General features: G+C 32.6%; 3 protein-coding genes across 5 annotated transcripts; 1 reads left to right on the plus strand and 2 right to left on the minus strand.

Annotated features, from left to right (window-relative positions):
- Window positions 1-200: 200 nt before the first annotated feature.
- CRR42 (DUF3148 family protein) lies at window positions 201-1,405 on the minus strand. The gene is made up of 2 exons (XM_088492508.1): window positions 1,000-1,405; window positions 201-480 (listed from the first exon to the last, which is right to left on the minus strand). Exons 1-2 carry the CDS (start codon window positions 1,290-1,292, stop codon window positions 372-374), a joined length of 402 nt encoding a protein of 133 aa, XP_088348634.1. The 5' UTR covers window positions 1,293-1,405; the 3' UTR covers window positions 201-371.
- Window positions 1,406-1,983: 578 nt separating this feature from the next.
- MEE21 (PIN domain-like family protein) lies at window positions 1,984-5,966 on the plus strand. Of its 2 annotated transcripts, none has more exons than XM_016310568.3 (7): window positions 1,984-2,276; window positions 2,682-2,961; window positions 3,419-3,499; window positions 4,413-4,533; window positions 4,979-5,281; window positions 5,389-5,454; window positions 5,680-5,966. In XM_016310568.3, exons 2-7 carry the CDS (start codon window positions 2,771-2,773, stop codon window positions 5,770-5,772), a joined length of 855 nt encoding a protein of 284 aa, XP_016166054.1. In that variant the 5' UTR covers window positions 1,984-2,276; window positions 2,682-2,770; the 3' UTR covers window positions 5,773-5,966. The 2 variants fall into 2 exon arrangements, with proteins under 2 accessions (XP_016166054.1, XP_016166055.1); XM_016310569.3 differs by having other exon boundaries at window positions 2,008-2,276; window positions 2,703-2,961.
- An 817-nt stretch (window positions 5,967-6,783) lies between these two features.
- TSL (Protein kinase superfamily protein) lies at window positions 6,784-14,038 on the minus strand. Of its 2 annotated transcripts, none has more exons than XM_016310565.3 (17): window positions 13,908-14,038; window positions 12,689-12,931; window positions 12,253-12,342; window positions 11,815-12,018; window positions 11,326-11,376; window positions 10,986-11,093; window positions 10,456-10,500; window positions 10,218-10,330; window positions 10,063-10,129; window positions 9,731-9,797; window positions 9,251-9,345; window positions 8,998-9,177; window positions 8,561-8,771; window positions 8,175-8,439; window positions 7,861-7,915; window positions 7,544-7,705; window positions 6,784-7,394 (listed from the first exon to the last, which is right to left on the minus strand). In XM_016310565.3, exons 2-17 carry the CDS (start codon window positions 12,908-12,910, stop codon window positions 7,299-7,301), a joined length of 2,031 nt encoding a protein of 676 aa, XP_016166051.1. In that variant the 5' UTR covers window positions 12,911-12,931; window positions 13,908-14,038; the 3' UTR covers window positions 6,784-7,298. The 2 variants fall into 2 exon arrangements, with proteins under 2 accessions (XP_016166051.1, XP_016166050.1); XM_016310564.3 differs by having other exon boundaries at window positions 13,223-13,924.
- Window positions 14,039-14,756: the final 718 nt, after the last annotated feature.

The following is a 14,756-nucleotide window of genomic DNA, read 5'->3' on the forward strand; positions in this document are numbered from 1 at the left end:
TTCACTTTTTTCTTCATAAAATTTAAAAAGTAGATTGAAAATAAAAATAAAAAATAAAAATACAAACTAAATGCACTCTAAAATTTCAGGGTTATTATCCTTTTTCTTTTTATAAATCACCTTGTCTTTAAAAAAAAAAAAAAAAACTGAGACTTTGAGAGAAATTTTATTACTATTTTACTTTTAATTAAAGACTATCATTCACCTAAAAATATATTTACATTTATCAACCGTACATACAAATTAATTCCATATAATTTTTAGATAAAATAACATAGAGGAAAATAGTTCAGTTACACAATGTAGCACAGGATATAAAAAATAAAATTAAAAAGTAAACCTACCAAATTTGTAAAATTATGAATCATAAATCAACTATACTCAGCCAGGTCCAAGGGTTTGAAGTATTTCCCATCTATGAGGAAGGTTCCAATGCTAAGCCGCACTGCCCACACATCTTTGGGTTTTCTTGACACGATTCTGCAGAAAGATATGCATTTAATTGAAGTCTTGATGATAATAGATGTGCACGATGAACAAAATAAAATCAAGCTAGCATGATTTTAACTCTTTAAATAATAAAATTATAAAAGAAATTTTCTTTTACCAATCTGTATTTTATATAATTACATCAATATTTGTTAAACTTTCGCACACAACAATATTTGAATAATGCACATATAAAGTAATATATTCTGCACATATATAATGGTCAAAATACTAAAAATTACTGGTTTCAAAGAGTTTCTCATAAGTATTTCACAATTGTTACATTGCCAGTTCATCAACTCTAAATACTTGTTTCTCCAACTTAAACTACAAACTCTGACAAGCTTTATTTTCAATGTATGTTTCAAATTATTGAGTATCACTAGAAAGAGTGTTAATCCAACTAATATCATTAACTCAAGTTTGTCTGAACAATTCATAGAAATAAAAAATAAAAAGAGAAAATTAATAGTCAAAAGAAGCAGAGATGAATGAAAGAGTTTGAAGTACCTTCCAACATCACCAGGCTTGACCAAACCAGAATTAACCCTAAGACATGGAACAGAAGCAGCAGTCTTAATCATTTTAGGAGCCTCTGTAAAAATAATAGGTGAACCTATCTCTAGCTTTGGACCCTTTGCTTGCAGTTCTATGTTATCTTCTGATGAGTCTTTTGATTCACACTTTACCACAGTAACAACATTTGCTCTTTGTAGTTGATTGTGTTGGAAGAAAGAAGTCTTCTGAAGCTTTGAAAAAACTGAAGATTTAGTAGTAGTAGCAAATGAAGAAGGTAAAGCCATGATTAGTTTATGCAGAGTTATCTTTATTTTCTTCTAAGAACAAAAAGAGTAATTGAAGGGCAGGACAATCTGTTTGGGAGCAAATTAGATATTTGTATGGTTCATATTTGAGAAGGCCACTCAAAAGATAACATAAAAGAATAAAATATTGAAAAATATATTATTACTCTTATTTTTTTATATGATATATTTGTATAAATTTATTAAAAAAAAATATTTTCAAAATAAAAATAAAAATATTCATTCTTAACAGATATTTTTCATTAAAATATTTAACTATTTTATCTTATCATATTGTATTGGATAATGTAGATCTTTTATTTTTCTATTTCATCAAAAGTCTTTCTTTATAATTTATTAATTTTAATCGATACTAGATAATTAGATTTTTTTTTTGGTGACTTCTAGATAATTAGATTTAGAAGATCAATTTTTAATTAATTAATATTAATTAAATGTTTTTATTGTTAAATTATTTTTTTCTCTAATTTTTTAAACAATTTAGGTTTTAAAATTTAAATTTAAAATAAAAATATTTTAAAATAGTAATTAAAAATTAATTTTTAAAGAATAATTAATTTTTATATTTATTATTTTAAAAATTATTTAAATACATAAATCTAATATGACACTAAAATTAAACTTATTGGTATTTTTCATTAAAAAATTGGAGGAAAAAAGAAAAGAAAAAAAAAAAAAAACCTAATTTACCAACACTCACACAGACACTCTACCTAGCCTTCCTAAAGAGATCAGAGAAGAGAGAACCGGTTCGTCGTTGGTGGTTCGCCTGCTGCGTCCGCGTCTCTTCTGTTTCCGACGCAGCTGGCTGTTCTGCTCGTGCATTTGAGTCCCGCCGTCACCGCTGGTGGTTCGCCGCATCTGTTCGCGCTTCGGCCTCTCCTCGCCTCTGGTCGCAGCTTTTCTCCTTTGCTCGCCGCTTCTGTTTCTCTTGCTTCGCTTTTGCGCCTCTGCTCATCTCTGGTGTGTTCTTTTTTCTATTTTGTCTACCTAAGTTAGTTAATTAGTCAACTTAGGCATTTAGCTAAAGTAATTTGTTGGTTAATTGGTTCATTTAGTTCTTCATTTAGCTAATTAGGTTGATTTAGTTATTGTTTTAGCTAATTAGTTCATTGGTTGATTGAGCTGCTAGTTCGTTAATTTGTTCATTTAGTTCTATTTCACTTTTAAAGATTTCTTAATCACAAACACTAGCTCAAGAACAAGCATCAACTCCTGAGGCTTTTAAATTTTTATTTAAGTTTTTTTTTTTTATAGTTTTATATGTTTATTTAATTATGACCTGGTAAAAAAGGTGACCCTGTACTGACAGATGCCGTATCGGTTCTGTTAACCATGCTTGTTGGTGTTGGGGTTTTAACTTTTTAGGGTTTAACTTGGCTTTACCAGAAGTGGCACTAGCTGTAAGCTGCACTTCCATAATCGCCAATCAGCGCTTTGAGTTCTGAAAGGCGGAGATGAAGGTGAAAAAGCAGAGGAGGCACAGGAAGGTTCTAAGATTCTTCACTACTTGCTTTGGTTTGAGGAAGCCATTCAAGGTTCTCTGCGATGGCACCTTCATTAACCATCTCATTGTTAATCGCATAACCCCTGCCGACGATGCCCTTGCCAATATCCTCACTGCTCCCGTTAAGCTTTATACAACGAGGTCCTTTCTTTATTTATTTGTTATGTTCTTTTTTGTTTTAATTTCTGTTCATGGAAATAGTATATACCCTTGATTAGCTTTATCTGTAGGCAGTATGCAGTTGTAGAATGTATGACATTCTTGAGAATTTTACACTAGGAATCGTATATCGGAATAGTATATACCTTTTTACTTTCTTTAAAGTAAACAAATAGGTGTTTGAAGAGTTTTACAATAGACTTAGAAGTCCTAAAGTAAAAAAAAAAAAACTGGTACCAAATAACTTCCTAGGAAAATCTGTGATCGATTTATAAGTCCATGGAAAAAAAATTAAGCCCTTCAAAAATTGTACCTCTGGACTAATGTCTATAGCAAAATTCTTCATGACATACTTGCCTTGTCTTATTACTCTTTTTTTCTTTTTTAATCTCATTGATATATAAATGCTTAATTGGGAAAAATGGCTTCAACGCTGCAGATGTGTTTTAGCCGAGTTGAAACGACTTGGTAGCTCATATTCTGAGGCTCTTGAGGCAGCTCAACAACTCATAATAGCAAGGTCATATTTCTTATGTTCCTTTCTACTTCCAGGTTTTCCTTAGTGTTGAAACAAATATGGATACGATGCCAAATAAAATCACTTGTATTGCAACCTCTTTCTCGTTTACCTTCTATTTATTTTATTTTTTCTATCGTGACATATATCCTTGACCCCTAAGTTGAATAAAATTTTGTACTACTTTCAATTGGTTAGACTCCTATACGACACTAGACTTTTCTACAGAGTAAACCAGCATCGAATTCCACAAAATTATACTCTTCGTGCAATCTGAATTTCATAATTATACAAGATTATCCTTGAGGATACAAAATTTGGGTCATTCCTTAGGAGTAGAGGGAGATATAAAAAGTATCTAGGTGCTTAGCCCCTTTGTTCATCCAACATTTTTCCTGAAATATTTGTAAATTATTTTATTAAAATAATAATGTGGTCCATGTAATTAATAAAACTAATTCTAATTATAGTGAGTTAAATATGATGGCTGTTACTCAATAAAGGAATAAAATTAGTGGGATTTTAAATAAAATAAAAGGTATCCCTCCCCTCTCTCTTCAGAACAGAAAAGTAGAGGTTACATTTTAAAAAGAAATAATGTAACAAAAGAAAAAAAAGACCTCTGCTCAACTCAACGGTTTTCTCTGTGTCATCAATGAGAAAGTGAAAGGAAAGAAGGAAGAGAGGGGGACGCACCCAGAACTAGCCGCATACTAAATCAATTTTGATTTCCGAGATAATGATTTTGAGGATTTCATCTTTTGTAGTGTATTTTCCAGCTGAGTATATACCGTGTTTAGGGACTACTGTAGAGTGTTGATATTTTTCTATTAGATGAGTTTCAAGATGTTTGAATTTGAGCACCAGTATTTATGTTGATATGGACATTCACTTTTATCTAAATTCTAATTTGCAGATGTGAGCATGAAAAATGTACTGGGGCAGAAGCCTGCGTCATACAGGTCATTGGAGAAAATAATTCCGAGCACTTTTTTGTTGCTAGTCAAGACACTGACCTGCGGAAAAAATTGCGAGAGGTTAGTATGCTTTTATGTATAGATTTTAATGTTGATTTTGATAATTGGATGGAAAACGTCATTCACATAATTGAGGAACAATATATTTGATAAATATCTAGAAAAGAATCTCTCCTGTTTGAATATGTTGTTGGTAGCAAACATCTTTTTCTTTTAGAGATAGGAATTTTTTTTTTTTCGTGGCTTTCTTTGGTGTTTGTTTAATGGGGTTTCTTTAACTGATATTAAATTGCATTATTACATAGCAAATTTTTTTACATATTACCTATGCATTTTGTATCTGTGAGGATGGATTATCCCCTTGTCATTTTAATAAAATTTCTTTTTTTACAGAAAAAAATTCCAAAACTTGTTGAAGTGTTGTTATACTGATGCATGCAATACACGTAGAATTGTACCTTCTGGTATAGGTTTATTTTGTTTTAATGATTTAATCTGTCTGTAGGTTCCTGGTGTGCCTCTCATATATGGTCTCAGAAACACACTTTTCCTTGAACCTATATCTGCATTTCAGTTGCAATATGTTAAAACTGCTGGAGAAAAACGATTGCATATGGACGATAGAGAGTACCAGATATTTAGGAGTAAGGTAATGAATAGATTATCTGGTGAGGAAGCAGACGAAATAATGGAAAACAAGGATTCAAGAGATGAAACTATAAAAGTAGAGGCATTAAAAAGGAGCAGCACCGCAAGGAATCCAATGGAAATCAAGGATAAACCTCAGTTCAAGAGAAAAAGAGCAAAGGTATTCACAATTTGTGCTGTAGCTGTTGCAAGAACATAAGTTAGACAATTTTTTATTACGTCAAATAAATTTTATTACTTACCATTCCCATTATTTCAACCATGCAGGGACCAAACCCACTTTCTTGCAAGAAGAAAAAAGGTCGTGAATGCCAAAATGTTGGTACTTCAAAGGTACAGTTGACTCTTAACGGTTAGAAATATTTTCTACTAGTATAGCATTAGTTATTATGGAATCTAGAAAACGATTTAGATATCAATACAAATTCCTATTTGATTGTGTGCATTGGCGTTGTTTTGGCATGGACATTGAGCAAATTCCAAATATGATTTTCCAATATGTGCGTGCATGTTTTCTGTGTTTTTCTGACATGTTTCTTAATTGTTGCTATTGTGCAGGAAACGAAACAAGGAGACAGATCAGAAAATGCAGTGAAGAGAAGTAGGAAAAGGAAGAGGTCACAAAAACGGCAAACAGCAACAGAAACCTAGGTTGATAATTTTTATATAATTATTATTAAATACGTGTTTAAAGTTTTTGCGCTTAAGATGAGTGGAGAGAAGTAAATCTTGATCGTTGTTAGCATGGCAGGGCAAAGTACATACATACATTAGTTCTATGTTATTTTTTTTTATACTGTTACTATTTATCATTGAAATATTGATGTTTTAGAAGCTTTGTTCAATGTTTTATTGTCATGTTATGGGAATATTTAAAAAAAAAAAACTGGTTGACGTTGGTTGAAAAAAGTTAGTGATCTAGAATCATTCTTTTTAAAAAACATGGGAATATAACATTCCTAAAACAATTAGCACTCAGACATTTTATAAAACTAACAAATAATGTGGGTATTTTTTAAATAATTATTCTTGGGGATTTAACATAATGGCCCAATTTACCAAATAAAGAAATAAATAGATAACACCCCATAATATCTTTCTCTTAATTTATCAACACTGAATCATCAGAGTGGTGCATGACTTTCTCTGTTACTCATCACATCCCCACCCCCATAATGTCTAATCTGATTCATACGATCAACTTTGTTTATGAACAAGAGAGAGTTCAAAAATATTTTAGCACTCCATTTTTTCTGTGTATCTCTTCAGAACCATCTATTTTCCCGCAAAATCGCCTTGACTATATTGATCACCTTTAAACCTTATGATTTTGATGAAATTCATCATAAATTCTTAATTCCCTTTGTTCATGTAGCATAAATATTATTTGCTTAAAAAGTGTTTAATAGTACAGTGATATCAAATTTATCATTACCAAAACATCATGGAAGGTCCGTATTTATACTTTAAATTTCAGTGGAGCTGAATTTTGCAGACCCAAGAGACGAGTATAATTTGCCCTAAAGATTTGATTAGCTTTGGTTAGCACCTACATCACATAGATATATTCATCCATTTAATTTTACTCGTCTGCCAGTGGTTTTGAGCAAGTCAAATACTAAACAAACATGCCCTTCTCAATACACACTACAACTAAATAAATTTTAGGGAAATGAGGTAGTATCTAATGAAAAAATAAAATGAAACTTGGGGCTAATGTACCAAAAAAAATTACAAAAGCTTTCTCCCTTGTGAAAGCACCTATACATCTACTTTATATATAAAGACATATCAATCAAACAACCTTTTTCCTTTTCCTCATCCCATGTTTTCGAACCAAAATATAAAATGGAAGGAAAAAAAAAAAAAAAGACAACTGGCCTTCCCTTAGGGGTTGTTTGCGGGTTGGGAATTTGGAGCGACCATCGACGGGGAAGAAAAGATTTGTAGCGTAAAAAATTCAAATGGTAAGTTTTCTTCCCCGCCAAAACGCTAACTCGCAAAACAAACCCTAAGAGTGAGGAAACATCTTTCTGTCTCATTTGACAAAATAACAAGATCTTTACAACCTATACAAAATCCAACTGCTAAATCAGCACCTCAAGTTAGATCAGTTCTTAGATTCATGCTCTTTAGAGCCTCTTGAGTAAAATAGGTATGTCACTGAAAATCATTCATTACTTCTTTGAGTATGTGAGATATGGATCTTGAGCAATTGTTAATACATCTGGTCTCTCGATCTGGTTATACGTGAGACACCGACGAATGAAATCCTGACAAAAGATCGTAGAACAATTGATAGGTTTGTTTGACAGTAAGAAAAAATGAACTTAGGGTAGCGAAAAACAGCATTTGTGCAAGAAAATGTAACAATGGATTCTGGATACACAAATATAACCTACAAGAAGCAAAACATACTCACCTTTGCCTCATTAGAAACAGCAGGCCTAGTAGGAAAGTCAACCTTGCGCGCCTTAATAATTGTGTCTTCACGAAGTATTCTCTCTTGAGTTTGGTCATGCCCGAAAGGACGTCTACCGAAGAGCATTTGATAGAACAAAATGCCAGCAGACCAGACATCAACCTGGTTTCCAGAATACAAGTCATCAAAGACGGCGGGCAAAACAAAAAGGCCTCATTGGTTTGGATAAGGATTTACAACTTAGAAGCGAAAAAAAAAACCCCAAAATGACAAAGGATTGATAACTATGTATTTTCAATTTAGCACAATAAATTTACCTTCGATGAAATATAAGGCGTCTTGCTGAGCTCAAAGCATTCAGGAGGCAAATACCTGGAAATTGAAAAAAATAAAATAAGAAGGCAGAAAGAGGTTTCCCCAAAATAAATGGAAACGAAAAAGGCAGCATCAAAGTTAAGTAATGCTATATGAAAAATCAGACATATAAAATTTTATTATAAAGAAGCATCACAGCTGAGATCAGCATATAATTTAGTTGGCTTCATATCTGTAAAATAAAATATAGAAATCGGACAAAGTCGCATGTCAACAACTAAACCTTGTCCCATACATAATGGTCTTCCAGACTTACCAGTATGTTCCAGCTCCCTGGGATGTAAGTTCCATACCCTGGGATCCAACATCATCCTCCACTATCTTGCTGAGACCAAAATCAGTCACTTTTGCAATACCAAGCTCATCAAACAGAACATTTCCTGGCTTTAAATCATAATGGATAATTTTCTGTGTTCTTTTATTCATGTATATAAGGCCTTGAAAAATCTGAACCAGAATGACTCTAGCCTCCTTCTCTGGCAATATAGGTGTTGCTTTAAGGACAGCATCAAGATCTTTCCCTGGAAGAAAAGATGAGTGGATTAGACAAAACAAAAAATGAAATATGAAAAAATAATGAAATAAAAGAATGTTTATACTTCATGTTACAACTCACAAAAATATATAAATAACAATATTTACCACTACAATATTCCAGAACAGTACAGAACGTATTTTGGTCAATCTCAAATATGTCCCATAAACGAACAATGTGATGATGCACAAGGGACTTGTGAATATTATACTCCCGAATTGCATGCCGCATGTAACTCTGCTTCTTCTCTTCACTCCATTGAGGATTTAAACCGTGAAGCTTGCAGGCAACATATCTATGCTCTACCAAATCAAAAGCCTGCTGGAAATTTCTTACTTCAAATCACTGCAAAAAGGTATTTATTTACAATAGCCAATATAGGCGAAGGAACTGTCTACATTATGGTTCTAGTAGCACCAAAAATTTGTGCAGTATTTGTTGATGATTATAATTATATTATTATCATTTTTGATAAATTATTATTATTATTATCATCATCATCATCATCATCATCATCAGTAGCGTACTTAGAGAAAGCTCTGACCTTGTAAACCTCACTGAACCCTCCCTTTCCGAGAAGGTTTAGAAGGGCATATCGATGGTTTAGAATCTGAAAGTTGTTGAACCGTGAACCATCTTCATCCCTTATACGTTTCATTTCACGAATCAACCTTCCCTTCTCAAGTTCATAGCGATCCCTCTCACGCAAAATAACTTCTTCCTCCTGTAAAGCTATCTGCTATAGAAACTTGTACACCAAAAAATATATAATATTGCAAGCAGAAGGTGTGACTTACCCGTTTGATGCTAGCCAGTCGAGATTTATAAATTTCATCATGAATGAGAACATCTTCTGATAATCCAGCCTCTGCATCAGTTGTATCGCCCTTATCTATACCACAATGAAAATCCACAATTTACAAAATGTTAACAAAGCAGAATAACATAATACAAATTAGTCTGGAAACTAAAACACAACAGGTAATCTAAGCTTTATTGTGCTGTCAAAAGGAGCATAATATTAGTTATTATTTATATATCTGGAAAGTGAATACACAATGAAAGCAATTAGATGTCAATAAATACAAAGTACTAAATGCCTTGATTGACACATAGCCATCATATGTTCATATAATTAGTACACATAAGAAAGAAGGGGAATGGAAAATGGTAAGATGTAAAACAACCCTAAATTTGATCCACTCAAACGGTCAAGCCCTCCCCTCCCAACTTTAGGAAACAATGGACTAAAAAGAGAAGGGGGCATAGGATAATACCAGATTGTTTTTTCTTGAATAATTTGCGCTGACGTTCAATTGCCTCCTTTGTTTCTATTAGTTGTCTCTACAAAAGTAAATAAATGAAAATAAAAAATCAAAAGAGAACAGAATTCACGTATGAAATGCAACATTTTCATAGGCAAGGTTCCAATTTTGGCCATAAAAAAGAGGCCTACAAACAGAAGGAATTTACATGCTCTGCGATATGGCAAATTCTTTTTATATAAATACCAAAATATTAATGACATTGAATTAAACACCAAGTAACAAATAAAAAACAGCAGTATAAAAAAAAATTCTTGAACAAGTAAAAAAAAAATGAGACATACAAGCTGGGCATTCAGATCCTTTAATGCTTGACCATCTTCCCACGTTTCAGATAAGACAGTTCCAGCTCTACAATTATAGCCAAACAAATGAGAAGGTCAAGAAAACAAAAGAAAAAAAGATATATAAAAAGAAAATTACTGTTCTTCACTCATACCTGATTACACCAACATTTCCAAGTCTCAATGAGTCTTGCCGCACTTTCAGCCTGGCCTCTTGTCTCTCAGCCTTTGAAACCGATATCAGCAAATCAGATATTATTTTTGTCCGCTGCAAAATAGAAGGAACAAATGTAAATTTGATGCATGATAAAAGGAAAGCTCATTGTTGATATTTTATTTTGGGAGGGGAAAAGTAACTGATATTCTCCTCTTCAAAATTTAGAATTATCTCACCTTTGGCTTCATTTGTTGTTCTTGATCTGTCAGGTCCTTAAGTTCCTGCACATGTGAGAATCAAGAATTAAAAGGAAATAAATCTGTCATTAATCCAGGGATGTTATGCTACCAGTTTCAAAATGCAATTTTGTGGCGTATTTAGTATATTTGGGGTCAGCTTGCAATTAAGCAGTTCAAACAAATAATAAAATCAACAGTTTCCAATACTTCTTCAAATGCCTGATACAAAAGGTAGAATTAAAGGTTTCCATGCTGAAAATTGCTACTTAGTATGTGAAATGGTAACATTGTTTGAACAAAAAAAATGGGTACCACAATATCAATTGCCCAGTCACTTGTCCTAGCAGTTACTGTATATGATTCTATCATTTTTAAGACTTAATTGCATTTTATTCCAAACTTGTGTACAATGTATGATAAGTCCATTTTGTTGAAACATTTTAACAAATTGTGACAGTGTCTTACATTAGCCTTCTGATTCACAAATCACAATTACTATTTTTGTGAATAGTTGCTAAATCATGTACCTTTTCCAACTGCCGACAAAGATTCTGATATTCAGAGGTCTCCTGTTTTGATTTACGCAAGTCCTCCTCCAATGCTACAACCTTTGCCCGTAAAGATGCAACCTCCTCCTATTTAAAGATAGCAATGAAATCAATAAGAAAAAGATGGAATTAACTAAGAAAAATACTTTAGAGGTAAAAATATCAGCATGGTATATAAATCAGTTCATTGGGATCCAGAGGAAGCAACAAATGAAAGAGATCACAACAGCATATCAAACCTCTATTTATTATTTGTTTTCATCCTAATCTACACATACATTTATTTTTCCACAAAATCAAACCTCAGCAAAAGACTTACCTCTAAAGAAGAAAAATTATCATTACGAAGTTGATCTTTGAGTCTTCCATCCTGCAAAAGAATATGATCTTTACAGTAAACAATCAAGAAGTACAATATAATTGATCAATTTAAAAAATTCATTACTAAGGCAATATGTCATTCCGAACATATTGCTAAACAAACTTTGCTCCAAAACAAGAATAATTAACAAAACATTACCCTGGCATTTAAAGTAAACACTAAAAGAAATAAAATAAATCCACGTGAGGCCATTTCCATCAAACTCTTTAAAGATATGATTATAAAAAATATGACCTACTTTCCGCACCCCAACCAAGAAGGATGACTCTATTATTAATAATAAATTTATAATCCGATAAAGATGTTATATTAACAATTACAATTGCAATTATGCGTTGACTATAGATCACGGTAATTACTAAAACAATTAAAGTGACAATTGAAAAATACAATAAAGAACCAAATGTCTTATGGCAAAGAACATACCTTATGATATAAATCGGTCTGGCCATTTGAGGTCAAAGCAGTTGGAGGAGGTATTTGTGTTCTGGTCTGATCATTAGATCTGGAACCCCGGCCCCTTCCTGAACCAGAATTGCCTCGTCCACGACCATGTTTCTTTCTATTCACATCGTTACTTATTTTTATCTCGACGGGCTCTGAACTAGTTTGTCTTCCATCAGTCATAACCTGATAATGTAAATAATGTCGGTTGGAGACAAGAAGCTGACACAAGACTACTAATTCTTATGAGCGATAAGTTCTCTGGATAGTAGTTCGAAAAGATTAAAAAAAAGAATAATATTAAAAAGTAAGCAAAAGAGGAAGCATTCTATTCAGTTGAGTTTCCAAATTCACAATATGAGCTGTAGCTACTGCCTACTGCCCTACTAAATAAACCAAGTTGTCAGGATAAAAACAAACCTCGAGATGTTCAAAAACATTAGAGTTGTCATCTTCTTGAAGTTTTAGCCGCTTCTGCGTGTTGGCTTGTATTAAGAATTCTTCACCATTCTGGAACAGAGATATGAAGGTAAGGACAAATTGATTAATTCCGTAACTCATTGAATTAATACAGATCCACAGATCTACAATCATTCCAGATCATTAGTATGCACAAAAAATTGACAGTCTTCTAATGCATAGACATTAAACAACTTATGAACACCACTTATAAAACACATACATCTATCGCATCGAATCATCCAAAACCATATATAGATGGAAGAAACACCAGTCACGGTCGATTTATCGCAATCGATAGCAATTCAGTGCGCAATACCCTAATAACAGCTATTATGATACAACTATACAAGCATATATTACCAAACCAACTGCATTGAATTGAGCCGGGACTTACATCATCATCAGAATCACTGGAACTACATGCCTCAGCTAAATCCTCAGCAGCTCCTCCAAATTTCCCAGTTGAAGGGGCAGAGGACCAACCTGGCTGCTGAGCAGCGGTGGAGGAAGCCTTGCCCACCATTCGAGCTTCCAGCTTCGCAATCTTCGTTGGAAGGGACTGGTCAGATTGGTTGGAGGAATTGGAAGAGAAATGCACAAGCATATCATCAGACATTATGCCTCCTGCAACTCAAAACTGTGTTTGCCATTTGCCAACAACAAACAAAATGCACCTTAAAAAACCATTCAACCCCAACAAGAAACAACAACAAAAACAACCACCAAATCTTTTTCAACTAAGTTAAGTCTATAGATGTAACAAAATATCACCATTGAATCACATAATGAATTATGTCTTTAGACAAACAACTTAAATCCTTTTTAACGGTTTCATCTGAACTTAACATGGCTCAAAAAAATTCTACCCTTTTGAAATCAACCACAAACACAGTGAAAGAGCAAGTTAATGAGTAGTGTTAGGCCATACCCATTCGTGATCAAGGAACCAAAAGGTGGTGAATTATCGAAAACCCGCGTAGAGAAAATTGGGATTTAGGCAAACTTGGAGTAAAACAAAAGTTAACAAAAGTTAGCAGAAGCTGTTGAAGGGACCAAAAGCACATAGAATTGGTCTGGGGATGTGATGCAAGGAAGAATGAAAAGAGGATTTTGAGTGTGTTTGGAGGGGAAAGAGCAAAGAGAATGAGAAGAAATGGAAATTTTGAAAGAGGGAAAAATCTAGGGTTTTTTTTTTTGTTTGGTAAAGATGCAGAAGAAGATTCAGAAAGCTTGGGAGGGAAGAATATATTTTGGGTATCAGAATGAAGAAACCATGGATGCAGAACAAAGGAAGTGAAAAAAAGACTGTTTTTTTCTGTGTGGGTATGTTCCCTTTTGAAAACTTTGTAGTGGGGCTCTTTTTTGGTCAGAATAGAGGGTTTTCTGTGAGAAAGATTATAGGTCTATGGCAGAATAATAATACATGAAAATTTAAAAAAAAAAAAAAATGAGAAGAGAAGAAGAGAAAAAATAAAATACAAATTTGATGATGTGATTTTACATTTTAGTGTGTGTCAGATATTTTGATGTGAGACTGGTGCTACCTAAAATCTAGTGAGGCATTATTATGGCGATAGCTTCTTTTTTGAGTTTTTCCCCCTTTTGCTGCTTACCTCTTTTCTGTTGAGATGAAAAATGGACCTTTGAATTGAATTTGAATCTGTTGAGAATCCTAAGAATTTCATAGTGAAAATACAAGCATAGCTAACTTTTATAAGTGGAAAGAAGATGAAGTGTTTCCCATTTCATTAATGAAATATGCAAAGGGGAAGTAGGCTTCAGGAAAAGTGGTAAAAGTAAAAACTAAAAAGTATAAGCTTGTAAATGAAGCAAAAATTATTTACTGAATTTGTTTTTGGGGGTCTGGAGGTAATTCAACTGATGGACAATGTAAATTGGATACAGAAATCCACATGGGCTCCGGTTAAGATACAGGTCGACCCGGCCCAACAACCCAATTTTTCCAATCGATTTTTAATCGGTTAAGAATTAAGATACTAAATCTTTTTATGAATCAAGTCAAATTAAGTGAAATAATAAAATTTAGATTAATGTTATTTATAATTAGTTTTATTGATGTTAGATCAATTTAATTTGACTTGATTAATAAGAATATTTAAATATATAACATTATTCTATATATTTTTTATTTTTTTATCTAATATACTATATTTTGAGTTGGTCTTACTAGATTTTGAAGTGTAATAATTTTGAAGAAAAACAATATATATAAAAAAAATAGCGATAAATTATTATATTTAATACCTAATTAATATATTATATATAGTACAAAAGTAAATTATTACAAGTCTATTTTACATTTATTTATTCTATCATTTAATTTTTTTGTTGACATATTATCATTTTCTTATATATTCACTCATCGTTGTAAGATATTTGACCCTCGTAATAAATAACCTAGCGACATTTTTTCCTTTTACCTTACTAAGCCAAGTGACAAA

The sequence above is a fragment of the Arachis ipaensis genome, chromosome B7, assembly GCF_059453495.1.
Source record: "Arachis ipaensis isolate K30076 ecotype BB chromosome B7, ASM5945349v1, whole genome shotgun sequence".
NCBI lineage: Eukaryota > Viridiplantae > Streptophyta > Magnoliopsida > Fabales > Fabaceae > Arachis > Arachis ipaensis.

What these genes read in the sequence shown, in the direction of transcription:
- MEE21 (XM_016310568.3), top strand. Translation starts at nt 2,771, where the DNA reads ATGAAGGTGAAAAAGCAGAGGAGGCACAGGAAGGTTCTAAGATTCTTC. An exon ending in CAACAACTCATAATAGCAAG is followed by an intron (nt 3,500 to 4,412) that starts GTCATATTTCTT and finishes TCTAATTTGCAG; the next exon opens with ATGTGAGCATGAAAAATGTA. An exon ending in TGCGGAAAAAATTGCGAGAG is followed by an intron (nt 4,534 to 4,978) that starts GTTAGTATGCTT and finishes ATCTGTCTGTAG; the next exon opens with GTTCCTGGTGTGCCTCTCAT.
- TSL (XM_016310565.3), bottom strand. Translation starts at nt 12,910, where the DNA reads ATGTCTGATGATATGCTTGTGCATTTCTCTTCCAATTCCTCCAACCAA. An exon ending in GGAAATGTTGGTGTAATCAG is followed by an intron (nt 10,130 to 10,217) that starts GTATGAGTGAAG and finishes CTATAATTGTAG; the next exon opens with AGCTGGAACTGTCTTATCTG. An exon ending in AGGATCTGAATGCCCAGCTT is followed by an intron (nt 9,798 to 10,062) that starts GTATGTCTCATT and finishes TTACTTTTGTAG; the next exon opens with AGACAACTAATAGAAACAAA.
- CRR42 (XM_088492508.1), bottom strand. Translation starts at nt 1,292, where the DNA reads ATGGCTTTACCTTCTTCATTTGCTACTACTACTAAATCTTCAGTTTTT. An exon ending in AAGCCTGGTGATGTTGGAAG is followed by an intron (nt 481 to 999) that starts GTACTTCAAACT and finishes ATCTTTCTGCAG; the next exon opens with AATCGTGTCAAGAAAACCCA.